The sequence below is a fragment of the Pithys albifrons genome, chromosome 3 (assembly GCF_047495875.1).
Source record: "Pithys albifrons albifrons isolate INPA30051 chromosome 3, PitAlb_v1, whole genome shotgun sequence".
In the NCBI taxonomy this organism is placed as follows: domain Eukaryota; kingdom Metazoa; phylum Chordata; class Aves; order Passeriformes; family Thamnophilidae; genus Pithys; species Pithys albifrons.
Genome location: NC_092460.1, coordinates 72,059,527 through 72,073,478, shown reverse-complemented (window position 1 = coordinate 72,073,478; position 13,952 = coordinate 72,059,527). Strand labels below are relative to the sequence as shown.

Here is a 13,952-nt window from a genome sequence, read left to right as displayed (position 1 = left end):
GTATATAACAAATGCATAGTTTAAAACCATTCTTACTCTGATGTTATGGACTTTTTTGCTTTAAGCAAAGGAAAGAGAATTCAAAAAGAGAAGAATCTAATACAATTTAAGTCGCATAAATACATTTTGTTAAAGATTTTGTGCTTGATAAAAGCTGTTGCCTACTTTACATGCATCTCTTACTACTAAAGCATTTTAGGAATCATTTTTTCAAAATACTCCAACATGCATGCTTTGGTTGACCTCTCCATCAAAACCATTCATTGATTTCCCTATTACCTGTTATGTTAGACAAAGCCAAGGAATCCATTGAGTCTCGAACACTTTGTTCTTGCTGCTTCAAGTCAGACAAACATTCGAGTGAACCTCCATACCACGGTGTTTGGTTGTGTTTGTATCCTGATGCTCCATGTTCCATGTCTAGCTCCTGGATTTTCCTGCTGCTGGCAGGGCCTGGATGGCTGCCATATGCAGAGTCTCCCAAACCATCTTGTGACTGGGCCCAGTACATGTCTGATTGATACTTCTTACTTGCTAGGCTTGGATTATTTTTTTTCAAGTCCAACTTGCTCTTGACCATGCTATCAGAAATCCAGTGTTCACTTGATCTAATGTCTACTTCAGTGGGCTGCTGGAAGAGGCTTTTATCACCGAACTTCAGAAGAAGTTGAGTCATGTAATCTTCATGTTCAGCCCATTCTTCAGGGTCTTCAGGCATTTCTTGCTCTACTCTTCCTTTCCAGAAATCTTCATTAACAAAGCTTGCCTCTTCCCTTGAAAGGCTTAAATCATCCAACTTTCGAGAAAGAGTATCATCAGCATTGTCTGAAAGGCCAGGAAATTTGTAATTGAGGGCTGGTGACAGGAGTAGAGATTGACGGCACTGGTCAGCTGATCGGCTGCTTTTTCCCATGCGGACACTCCTCCTGGAATCTCTAGATCGAGCAGACTGAAACGCAGAATCAGAAGAGTCTGAGGCATGAACATCCTCACCCAAGCTGCAGGTTTTTGAACAATAAATCTGCCCTTGCTTTGGAAGGAAAGGGCAGCCAAGCAAGGAGGTCTTGCAATGAGCACAAGAAAAGCAAGCTTCCGTGGCGTGCCAGTGTTGTCCATCGTAGGTCATCTGAGCATGGTCAACACCTAGAAAGGGAGAGAAAGCAATGCTTTGGGTTTCTCTAAAAAATTACTTGCAGAATTAACACTAGTGGAATGTGAAATAATTTAATAAATTTTGCTTTTCCTGAGTTTTTAAGTTTAATGCTTAAAAAGGACACACTTACCAATATGTTCCCCACAGGTCTCACAGTATTCTGCATAGAGAGATTCAAAACAGGTACAGCAGAACGGTCGCCCATCCTTCATGATGTATCTCTGTCCACCCAGGATTGTTTCACACTCAAGGCAACAGAAATGCTTCATGTGCCAGTGACGACCTTCAGCTTCCGTACACTCATCAGCAAAAATTATCTTTTCAGAGATATAAAATATACTTTTAGTTAAGCAGCCAAAACCTCACCTTGGAAGTTAAGAGCATGTAAAATATCCTAACTCTGCACTTCACATGCTAAATTTATTTTTATTTTGCCACCTTTTGAATGCAAAGATAGAAACAACAATCTCCCACAGCAACTCTGGCATTCCAACCTTTTCCATAAGAACAACAACCACAACAAAATTCATAACCTAAGAACACAACCATTAAAGAGGCTTCTATAAGGGTGATATTTTGGAATATTCGTACAGATACTTATTCAGTCTACAAGGTTCAACTCTAAACACAAACAGGTTTGTGCCTTCTAAATACTATCATATTGCTTGTAATATTGCCAATTTGACAAGAAATTAAATACCCTCAGCCTTCAAACACATCCATGTAACAGAGTCTTGACTTCTTAAATGACTGCATCTGAAGTTACGAATTTTGCAATTGCAGTTTGATCATTGAACAACAGGAGTATAGATTGGCTGTAAAATGTGAATTGTTTACCTCATCACAGGCTGAACATCTAGGTTTGAGAAGTTCAGCATGGTGTCTGCCACAGTGAATTTTTCCATCTTGGTAGAAATAGATAAGGTCAACAAGCAGCTCGTTGCATGTGAAGCACACAAAACACGAGGGATGCCAGCACACACCAGGCCCAGCTCTCGAGGCAAAAACTGCAACTTCACCACCGTTTACTTTTGTACCACACTAGGAACAAACCCAGAAAGTGAACACACTTCATATCCCAAACTACTAACTTCTTGCATTTAAACTAAGTTAAAACACCAAACCCAATATGAGATTTTACTCCAAACTTCTGAAGAGGAAAAAAATACCAATTTTGGTCTAGACAAACTATCTCAATGAATCTTTGGTGAATATAAGTTTATACAAAATAACACTTTGAAGCATATGTCAGTTTTTCATTTGTCAATAATATAGTACTAAAGTCAGCACTAGGTGTTTTTTTTAATAGGAAATGTATCAAAGACTCAGTTCATTCCCCATATTAAAGGTTGCATTTTGCTTAAGCAAGCACTATTTTCTTTTTTCTTCCATGCAGCTTCAAAAAATAATCTTTCTTGGTTTTGTTGTTGTTTTCAGACACAGAGAGATAAGTTTAAATTTTAATACTGAGATACTGTAGTTTTAGATTATTCATCCTGTTAGTTGGCTTGTGGCACCAGTAATATTACCTGTTCACAAACTGCATGCATCACTGCCCTGGAGAGGAGTTTAATCGTGCCTCGGCCCAGTGCCTCCTTTTTGCGCTGAGAACTGAACATCTGCAGTTCTTTCTTTTCTTCTTCACTTAAAGACTGGCAGTATCTCACCTTCCAGTGAAAACACAGGAGAACTTATTATAGACACTGAGCCTTCAAAATAACAGATGATTAAATAAGTGCATACATGCCATGAATTCGTCAGGCATGCTGCCAATCATCATTAAACTTTTCCAACTTGCCTTCTCTACCATCTGAATATTTAGGTAATATGGCATAACACAAAAGTAGTACAGAGAGATATTTTGCATTACAGGGAAAAAACCCCATACTAAACCAAGGAGTTGTTTAGGAAAGAAAAGAGACTTTCAAAAGCCAACCCAAAATCTGCTATCTAAAACAATGGAATGAACCCAAATCAGCCATAACATTGTCTTTCAGATTTACGGTAAAGTGCCCACAACTAAGTATTGCAGTACACACAAGATCTTAAGTATTCACATCCCCGCCCCTTTCCTTACAAAGAGCTTGTTTGTTATTTCCACTGCTACTCCAAATTACACTGCATAACTGAGATGCAAACCTTTTACTATCACAAAGCATCCTTTCTGTGCACTACAATGCAATTTCAGGAATTTGTAGGTTCCTGGTAATTGGTGGGTGGCTGCAAACACTATAAAACCAGCTTGTGTTAAGTTTATTGCAGTGACACCAGCCTCTCTAACAAGCAGAAACAGTGTCCTTCCAGACAGCTCTTATCTGCACACAGGCCAAGTGGACAGCTGAACAATGGACTCAGTGTACACACCATGCTTCTTTATAGCTCAGTGCCACTGCAGGCCACAGTTTAGGCTTGTAATAAATACACAGGCAGGTAATTCTTCACATTAAAGCCGCCAGGGAGACCCCAAGCCCTGATGGTTCATCCTAAATTCTGTATTTACCTCATTATCATGGGGTGGCAGCTGATAGAGTAGTTGTTTAATACGATGTTTCTCTCCAGGACTGTTAACGTAAGGGACCTTCTCCTCTGGCAAGCAGGCGAAATACAGCTGGACCTGACCAGGAGAAACAGCAGAGTTCAGTCCAAGGGACAGGAATCACCCAAGCACTGCCCCTTCAGCTACTGTTTTATTTAGGTCTCATTTATGAAGGAAGAAGGTCACGCTACATTAGACTTGTGACAGGGTTTGTGTTGAAAATACGGGTCCCAAATGAACCAGCTCAGCAAACCTGAATTGTCTCTGATGAAACTAACACCCAGTTGCTGAATTGCTTTTCTGGAATGCAATTTGCAGTGACAATTAGGGGGGTATCATAAATTATGCACATTTAATGTTCTCATTATTCCCACCCCCTTTATGGCTCGTCAACAACTCTGTGGAAATTCCAAGTTTCCCTCTGCAATTTACCACACAAGGCATGAAGCTTTCCAGAAAACAGCCACTATATAAACAAATTTAATTTGCTCTCTGCATTTTACACATTGTTGAGACAAAAGCTGTTTTGTAGCCTGCTGACCAGGTTCACCCAAAGCATCAGCTTTCATTGCTTCCATGTGGGCTTTTCGGTAAGAAGGTGGAAACATCCTTCCCTTGGGAGGCGGCTAGATGCAGGCACATTTCAATCAGATGCAAATTAACCACAAAATTTTCATGGGATGAATGTTTTTGTATCAATCTTAACTCTTTTTTTTTTTTTCCAGAAGAATATTATGACAGGAAAGCTGTAATGAACACTATGACAAAGCCCAGTGGCAAAAAATATTTTTGTGGAACAGCTACAGATTTATTGTTTTTCCTATGCAGCTTCCAGCTTGTCACAAGGCCTGGGGCTGTAAATATGAGCCAACTATTGGCAAAAATATTACTTGCCATCCAGATTTAAAAAATGCTCAGGTCAACAGCTTATTACTGTGCAAGACAGATAAAAAAAGAAGCAGTAATCAGTCACTTAAGTCAGGAAGCAATCAAAATTATTTCAGACAGGTTGTACAAAACATGACTTGGTCTTTATTTAACCAAAATTTCAATAACTGAAGTCTACTGTAAGCCCACTTGCTACTGACTGTGTTTCAAGAAGCTCTGGAAAAAGATAACATGCAGCAAGAAGTGAAGCTTTAAAGATACTTTATGCCCTTTTCTCAAGTTTATTGCACTGTTCTCATAAGAAGTAATGCTTCTTCGAAAAAAAATCTTTAGGGAGTTTGAGCTGGCCACAATTATGAGGATATTTTAGGGCATTTAACTGAGCTGGCAGAATGTTAGCTTGCTGTTTGCCTTAAGGTCTGATTCATCAGGATTCTTAGAGATGCTTAAGTAAGTGATAAAAAGAGTTGCCCTAAAAATAGCCCATTATTTGCTATTTCTGCTGACTTGCTACTTTACTTATGATTAAGAAAACCTCTGCACTGCAAAAAGGAGACATCTTCTACACTTTTTTTAACTTGGAACTGTGTAAGTTTGCCAAGATTGCTCTGCCTCCTTTAGCAGATGTTGCAAAGCCACCCTGGTCATTTAACACTGAAGTCTGAGTTCTGGATATTCTGAGTACACAGCTTCAACACAGTTGCAGTATCATCAAGTAAATGAGTATCATGAGAGGTTCATTTTGATCTCCCATAGCAACTTGCTCATCAATAATTTCAGTTTTATTTCCATTACTGTGATGTTATACAAAAAAAAATGGGAGTGGAGCGAGGGGAAGGAACAGCCCAGCCAACCTGTGAGTGTCAGCTCCAGACACCATGCAAGAGGAATCTGGGCATGGACAAATAACAGCCATACAACTATTTAAACAAGTGTAAATACATTATTACTTGTCACAGTGACAGAACGCTTTCATTTACGTGCACTGTAGTACCATTCATGTTCTGAATGTCAAATACCTAATTATTAAAAGAGTTGTACAATTGCAGTGAAGTACTTGGCCAAAGAGTACAATGCCATGAGGTATACCATAAGCTTTAATTTAACATAATAACTTGTTTCAAAGAAAAAGAAAATTTCTATGCTGCTTCTAGACTTGACAGTACATACCTCTGCAGCACATACTTAGTGAAAAACCTTGACTGGGAACTTTTTTTGGAACATAAAACTCCTCAGGGTTGAGGATTTTGAGCTCCCTACATACAGCCTCATTGGAACAGAAAACAAAAAAAAAGCAAAAAGTTCTAATGAGTTGAAGTTGTATACATTATAAGAATTTAATTAGACTTGTAGAGGCAGCACATCACTCCCTTAGACAGCCCTTACCAGGCTTATGTTTAAAATGCAGAAGCGTAGTTGGTACCTGCTCTGGTCTGAGGCCTGGGGGAACCCAGGCATATTCCTCCAAGGCACAGCCAGAGTCATCGTCAGAGGTGGAGCTCCGCTGACACCCAAAAATGAGGTTATTGGCTTTGGGCTCCATCTCCAATGGCATGAGTATGAAGTGTTAAATATTTCAGCTGCAGCTCATCAAGCAATTGATCTGGAGAAAGAGATTAATAAAGTTTTAATAAATATGAACGTGCAACAGCTAATTACCTGTATAAATTATCTTAAAGCAGTTCAGTGTTCCTTATGTTGCACAGAACAATAAATTATTGAAGCTTCATTACAATTTACTATAAGCAATTCAAAAGTGCTTAAAAGAGTTAGAAAAATAAAACTACTCAAGAAAAGAAAAAAACCCCAACAACAAAACCCTAAACACACACTACCACATTTGGCAACCACAATGTAATTCAATATTAACACTTGTCACTTTTTACAGTTCTGCTTGTTTCACATCACAGGTTATATGTAGGTATATCTAGGAAAGACTTATTGAGTAGATACTAACAAGAGGAATGACAAGAGCTCTTCCTGAAGTCATTACTACCACTAATCTAGTAAAACAAAGACATGACAACCACTTGTCAAAAACTAAAGAAATTACTGGGGAAAGATGGTTGTGTAAGTAGCATCATGCTGTTCACAAGGTAGGCACAGAGCAGCAAGCATCTGCTGGATTCCTCTGAGAACTTTGTTTTAGCTGTATGGGAGCAGAAGGGCGTTGGTCCTGCTAAGTATCTGAAGTCCAATTATGCCAGATTAGTCTCTGTAAAATACATCATGATTGTTCAATTTAAAATCCTACAGGGTGATGCTTCTGTTGATTCACAAAGTCTGCAAAGCTTAGTATCAGTGGGATCATTTTGAGTAACAACTGGCAAAGAAGACTCTCACCAAGATCCATCACAGTCTCCAGTAAAAATCTTAAGATAAATATCTTACCTTAATTCTAGCAAAAGTTCTTAGGAAATTCAGGCAAGGAATTTCAATGAAATACAGATAACCAAAACCACAGAGGATGTGTTCTAACATGGCAGACATCCTGACCACTCAGGGTAAGAACCATATTACACATGAGCTGTGCCTTCCCCATTGTGGGACATTCTTTCACCTATTTATCTAAACACAGATCCAATTTTGTGAGTGCTAGGTATGAGCTGTAGAAAATTCTAATCTCCCTGACATATAACTTTGCTGGTGGGACTAATGGGAAGAGCAACCTAAAAACTTCTGGTGGGTCCCACATTACATTTCCAGTCTTGTCACCACCATAATAGGGAATGTAAGTTGCTGATAGATCACAGGTGGAAGATTTAAGACTGTGTAGTCAAGTATTCTGCTGGTTCCTCAACAGGAGTTTCTCCTTCAAGCATGAGGCACTGGTTAGTGCCAGGTTTTGATTATTCAGCACATAAAAAAGTGCTCCATAAAAAGTGGTCACATGCATCCAGAGCAACAAACTCAGAGAAATTACAATATCCAGCAGTATATAGTCTTATCTACCCCTATTTTAAATACATATATACATTCCCATATGCAATTAAAAGATGGCATTACTTAATTCTTCCACTGGGCTAGTGCTCAAAAACATTAAGTTGTTTTAACTTTACTCCAAAACCTTCTGGTTCAAAAACACACGCACTATCTTTGGTGCACTGCTAAGATACCAACACACTTCACAGCTGCACTGTAATAAAAGATTCATTTAATATTTGATGGGGCAAGCAAACCTGCCAACTCCCCCTCTGAGAACAGGCTGGTGAGCGGTCAGGCACATGTCTGAAATCTTACTCAAGCTGAAGGTTAGCGGAACAGTTTCTGAGCTGAACATTGCCATATCACAATCTTTCTCAAGGTGAGTATAACCAAACTCAATCCTATATATTTAAAATAGAAATACAGGCTTCCTGATACATACTATATCCCTTGAATTAGTTGCCTTCAGAAACAAATGATGAAGCATACGGAACTGCTTCCCTTCACCACTTACTAGTGGAAGTAAAGTCAAGCATCAGGTATGTTTTTGTTATCGCTGCATAAAACTGGGGTGTGAGGAAGGAGAGACAGAGGAATATGGTGATGCAGTTAGGAAATCACTCTAGCAGAAAAAGGCAACAGTAATCACTGTTGCTGATGGATGCACTTGAGCAGAGTGTACCCCTGCCTTATTCACACAATGCCCAACACTTGGCCCACCAGTAACTGAGTAATTACTTCATACCCATTGTTCAAAACCCTCTCTCCACAAGAACAAAGATTCTGAAAGGCAAGGAAACTACCCAAAATCTGAATGCATGATGACTTGTTAACTTTCCTGAGTATTTTGAACACTAAGGCTACATACTACTTCCACATTGCAAAAAAGGAGCACTGGAGAATGTCTGTCACGATTTCAACTACAGCAAAGGTACATAAGCGTAGCAATGTTCCCTAATTCCTAAGGAAGACAGGGCAGTGGTAAGACAGAGACCAGGCTGCTTTTCCACAGAGACTGGTCCTTCCTGGGTCTCCTCTGACCCAACCATTTCAGAGAGCTTGCACATCAGCTTCATCAAGAGGAAACCACAAACCCACAGGTCCAGTTTCCAGTCATACAGGACAGCTGAAAGTTTGGCTGATAGAGAATAAAGGAAAAATACACCTTATCTCCAACAGTAGAATCCACCTTTACGGTTAGGGGTTCTCCTCCCCTGATAAGACAATTAGAAATGCTCAAAGCAAAGTCCACAAATCTTCAGTGAACTGAGATTATTCAAAAGATCATTCACTTTAAAAGAAAAACGCTCCCACAGAGCAAAGGTGAAGCTGGCTATGAAGTCACTGACAGTACACCACATATCAATACGGCCATGTCACAAATACTGTGGTGTTGCTGAGAGCAAGGTTTTTAATCCAGCCTATCTTAACAACAGCCTATCTGCAGAACTATTTTAGCAACTGCTTGTTTAGGAGTTCTTCCTCTCCTGCTTAAGTGTGATTTGGTTTGCATTTTAAAAACTACAGGGTTTTTCCTCCCCACCCCCCAACCGCACTCATCCTTCAAAGTGATCTGTTTAAAATGATTACATCCTAAGGAGGATTCAAATGAATATAAACAACAGCTGAAAAAATAAGTGCTTTCTGAGGGACGAGTAGAAAGGTGGTTTTTCTACTCCCGCCATGACACCTTCAGAAAACAGCAAGGATATTTTGTTTTGTTTTGATTTGCTTTCTTAAAGTCTGTGGAGAACATTTTGAGGTTTCACCTCTGTTCAACTACTACCTCTTAAAAAAGGCTTCACAGTCTACAAGGAGGTATTTTACTGGCAGGTTGACAACTATGAATAACATAATTGAATTACACAGCTAAATTCGATTTAAAAAGGAAAGCAATTAATGTGCTTTTTCCACTGATGAATTAAAACAGCCATAATATGACAAATTGCTCAGAGGCAAAGACAAACTACACTTCTAATTACAAACCTATGGCTACAAAAAATATTAGGATATCAAACTTAGAGCAAAGCTGTTGCTGAAGCCCATATGAAGGTTATCCCCATGCTAGGATTTCCAGCTCACTGATTATGTTCCCCTCTGACCAGATAGAAGAGGTCATGATTTGTGAGCAGTTAGACAAACATCTCCTTGCTCGTCCCCTGCTGTTTTACTCTGTCCTGCAGGGCAAATTGTTTTAACAACTTTTTTTGTTAGAAGGCTTGTTAACAAGGCTATAGGGGATACAAGATGCCTATCACATGCATCCATTCACAATGAAGACTCAATGAGTTAAGATTAGCATGGCCAGCTCATTCACCTGCTTATTTAATCCCTGATGCAAGATAACTACATTAGAAGAGGAAAAGCGTAATACAGCAGCAATAAACAACCACAAAGTAACCTATTAATAATTCAAATACTGTTTCCCACATGTATTACACACATGATCAGGAAGTCCCACTCCCCAGCTACAGTACAAGTAACATATTTACAGTGAGCTCTACAGCTCTGTGCCTCTGAAATCTGGATTCACCTGATGAGCAGCACCAGTGACTTCTTCAGCTGTCGAGTCCTTTGAGCAATGAACTACCCAGAGCAGTGAGGGAAGGAGTGGAGCCTGTTTACTTGTTCATTCAACAATGATGGACCCTAGAAATAGGAACTTTTCTCCCCTTCATTAGCCAGCGTACAAGGACCGACAGAGGAGTTAACTGCTTTCTTCCTCTAGCATCCTAGCGCAAAGATCACTGGTAATAAAGAGGATCCTTCTCAGGGTATTTTCTTTTGACGAGCCACACTGCAAAGACAGGCTACCTCCACTAACAAAAGGAGGAAGCCCCACACGAACACATCTGATTTGGCCGTTGTTATCCTTGGCACTGTACAGCACTGATGGAAACGCAGTAAGGCAGGACCCAAAACTCCAGCCGAGAACGCGGTATTCTCACGGATGCTTCCCCCCACTCTTCTTAGGAGGGTGTAGAGATTTAGAAAGAAAGAAATCTAGCCTTTTACAGTCTCCCATTGATTTTTTAAATTCTATTTTAAACAGCAGCCAGACTTTACTCCAATGTACACATATACTCAGATTTCACCCCGTCACCTGTTGGCTCTCGAACAACACCCTTCTTTGTTAGGGCTCACAGCCCCCATTTGAGACAAGTTTCCAGAGAAAACACTTGAAGAAAGTGTTCAATAAGTCACAAGGCTGGAATTGTCAAAAAAACAGAAAAGTAAAAAAATTCCGCGCCTGGCCCTGCGCACCCTGACAGCCCCGCCGAGCAGCGAGCGCTTCTCCCGGAGGAGCCGGGACGGTGCCGTTCTCAGGAGGCAGAGCTCCCTGAAGAACAGGTGGGGCTTTATCCATGCTAACCAAGTTCCAACGGTGGGGCAGCGCCCCTCAGGTCCCCACGCTCTACAGCCGGATGCGCGAAGGCACCGGCATCCACCGGCACGCACCCACTCACCCTGCCCCGCCGGCGGAGCTGCCTTCAGGGAGAGCGGATAGAAGTAACCACAAATTACCTCCGTACGGAACCAAACCAGCGGCCAGGCTGCTGCGGAGGCCGGGGAGGCGGCGCAGGAGAGGCGATGCCGGCTGGACACCCGACCCCGCGCCCCGTCGCGGCAGGTTCACACCGAGACCCGGGGCTGCACAGACGCGCACACCGGCACCGGCGACGGCAGCTCCCCGTGTCTCCCTCCCGTCCCCGGCAGGTCCGCAGGGGCGGCCAGCGCCAGGCACGACCCTGCCGAGGGAAGGGACGACGGGGGGACTCCTCCAGCCCTGTCTCTGCCGGGCGGCGCCGCCGCTTCCCTTCCCCGTCCCGCCTGGTGGGAGCGCAGCGGGAGAGATACCTGCGCCGACCTCCGGCCCCCTCCGCCGGGGCGGCAAGCCAGGGAGGAAGCTGTCTCCCGAGCGCTCCTCCCCACATTGGCCCCGGACGGGCAGCGGCAGCGCCTCCCGCCTCCCCCGAGCCCAGCGCCGGGCGCCCCTCACCGCTCCTCCGTCCGGCGGCGGGAGGAATCTCTCCCACCAGCGGTCTTCGTTCGAAGTGCTGCCCGAGGCGGGGGAGGGAGTGAAGGAAGGGGGAGCGGCTCCCGCCACCGGCCCCGAGGCAGGAAGGGTCGTCGGCTCTATCGCCTGCCCACCCGAGGGACAGGGAGCCTGCAGAAGCAATAAATTCTGCGCTCAGGACACGCCGGACAGCGCTTTTGTTCGTGTTTACGCCTGAAATAGATTTCCCACCCCGCCCTGCCCACACTCCGGCCGCCCTGGGCTGACTCTGCCCAGGCCGGCCACCGCCACCCCCCGCACCGGGAGGGGAAGGGCTCGGGTCAGGATGGGAAAACATTTGTTCTAGGTCGCTCTGCGTGAATAAAAAAAATAATAAAAATAATAAACCAAATCTGAAGCCAAGGACCACAGCGAGCGGCCTTCTTTGGCATATCTCAAGCGGGAAAGATGTGTCCGAGCCCCAGGTTATGCACAGAAAGGGAACACCGGGGCATTTTCTAAGAGGTTGCCAGACCCCGTTTTTACCACTTCCCTCACCCCCGTAGGCATAAAAAGCCCCGAGAGGCGGGTTGGTTCGGCTTCAAAGGCAGACGGCCGGCTTCCCCCCGGCACCACCAATGTAACCGTGAACACAGCGGTCAAATTTCCTCTTCCCTCCTGCTCTTTTGTCTCCCTGGGGAAGTCATTATCAAAGGGAATTTATTCGCGCGGCATCTCGGGGTCAAAGCGGCAACACCCCCGCCCCATCCACCTTCCTTCCTCCGCGAGGGGCAGCGGTGACCCAGCCCCGCGTCGAGTCCCGTCTCCACCCGAGGTCCCGGGGCGTCTTATCTGCCCGGGCCCGCCGTACGGGACTGAGACGAGGCATTTCTCAGACACTTATCGCTTCCCCCAGGAACGGAATTTGCATGGATTTAAATTGACTCCTCTAAATTTGAATGGCTTTGTCCGCAGGGCGCTGAGGGAAGTCGGCCCTGGCGGGTACAGGCGCGGCGGCTGCCGCGGGTTGAAACGCTCTGAGCAGCGTCCCCGTCCCCAGCCCTGTCCCCGCGGGCTGCCCCCGACCGTCGGCCAGGCACACGCGAATCTCATGGCGGGCTGGGAGAAGCCCACACTCCTTCTCCTCCAGTGGGCTGACTCTCCATCGCCAGGAGCAGGCAGACCGACCGACCGACCGGCCGGCCGGCCGATGGAGCAGGACCAGCGCCGGGATATCTGATCTCACGTGGCACGGCCCATCCCCGGGTTAATGACCTACAAGCAGCCGATCCCCAGCACCAACTGAGATGTGCCCACAGACCTGACCATTATGCCTGCAACCGTGGGTGAATGCAGGAGGCCCCGCGCGGATCCAGCCTCAGGGAATAAAAGCCACAGTCCGTAGCTCCTGCGGCAGAAAAAAACCTGCTGAAACTACAGCAAACTAACCAGCCCCCATCCTTCCACACCCCATTTCACTTCCATAAGCAGTTTCGGTGGTTGTACTACCTCCATTCTGAAAAGGCTAAATCGTTTTGAGATCAAAATTGGTGTAGCACTTGGACAAATCACAGCTTTTATCAGCGCTTTTGTCAGTGCTGGCTTTACGAGACCCAGACTGTTCCTATTCTGTTTGCCGGACTGAGCAGACCCCATCTGGCGGCCAGCTGAACATCTGCCAGCGCCATTCATCACTAATCAAAAATGGAAATGTCAGGAATAATGTTTATTCTTTCCTACTACATGATTGAATAAATACCAACAATTTGCATATATCACCCTACTCCTTTTCCAGAGGTGTCTGACCTTTTCTAAGCAGTTCCCCATGCCAAGGGCTCAACACCTTTGCACAGCACATTGCAAAAATGAGAGTCTCCTCTGGGAACTTCTGCACCACAACCACCTCAATGGCTGCAGATGAATTTGTGAAGTTGCCTGACCAAGAGTCAGTTTAGTGAAGCCAAAGAAGAGATGTTCACTTTCCTGTCTGTTAAACTGTCTCCCATTTTGCTTATGCTGTCCCTGACACTGAAGTGTTGGAGGGCACACAGAGATAGATGGCTGCATGGCCGTTTTCCTCCTGGATTTTTCTGGCTTGTGCACAGAACTTACTATATTGTTCTGGACAATGCACAGATTATCAAGCCAAAACCAACCATTGTGATCTTCTAGTCTGAACTAATGTGGTCATAAGATTTTCCTACAATTACTGTCTGCATGAGCAAAACATTTGATCTTGATTCAAAAGTACCAGCAATAAAAAACCCACTACAACTCCTGTTTAATCCACTACAGCCCTTGTTAAATTATTTCAAGTAGTCAATTATTTTACACCACTACTTTTTTAACTCTTTTTTTTTAATCTCAAATGCTGTTTTTCAGTGCTCAAACAGTCAATTGTATGTTACCCTTGAACGTTACAGTAAGGAACCAGCTATCATAACTCCCCTTAG

General features: G+C 43.8%; 1 protein-coding gene across 3 annotated transcripts in view; it reads right to left on the bottom strand.

Moving 5' to 3' along the window:
- The window catches only part of PRICKLE1 (prickle planar cell polarity protein 1), a 64,043-nt gene that overhangs the window by 3,636 nt on the left and 46,455 nt on the right, over positions 1-13,952 (bottom strand). The window contains exons 1-7 of one of the 3 annotated variants that reach the window (XM_071552367.1): positions 11,503-11,555; positions 6,001-6,180; positions 3,654-3,767; positions 2,683-2,820; positions 1,991-2,194; positions 1,284-1,470; positions 280-1,143 (exon numbers count right to left, since the gene is read on the bottom strand). In XM_071552367.1, the coding sequence (XP_071408468.1) occupies positions 280-1,143; positions 1,284-1,470; positions 1,991-2,194; positions 2,683-2,820; positions 3,654-3,767; positions 6,001-6,132 (1,639 nt within the window). In that variant the 5' untranslated portion in view covers positions 6,133-6,180; positions 11,503-11,555. Of the gene's footprint in view, positions 1-279; positions 1,144-1,283; positions 1,471-1,990; positions 2,195-2,682; positions 2,821-3,653; positions 3,768-6,000; positions 6,181-11,027; positions 11,165-11,502; positions 11,556-13,952 lie in introns of those variants that run through there. The other 2 variants (XM_071552366.1, XM_071552365.1) reach the window with 2 other exon arrangements.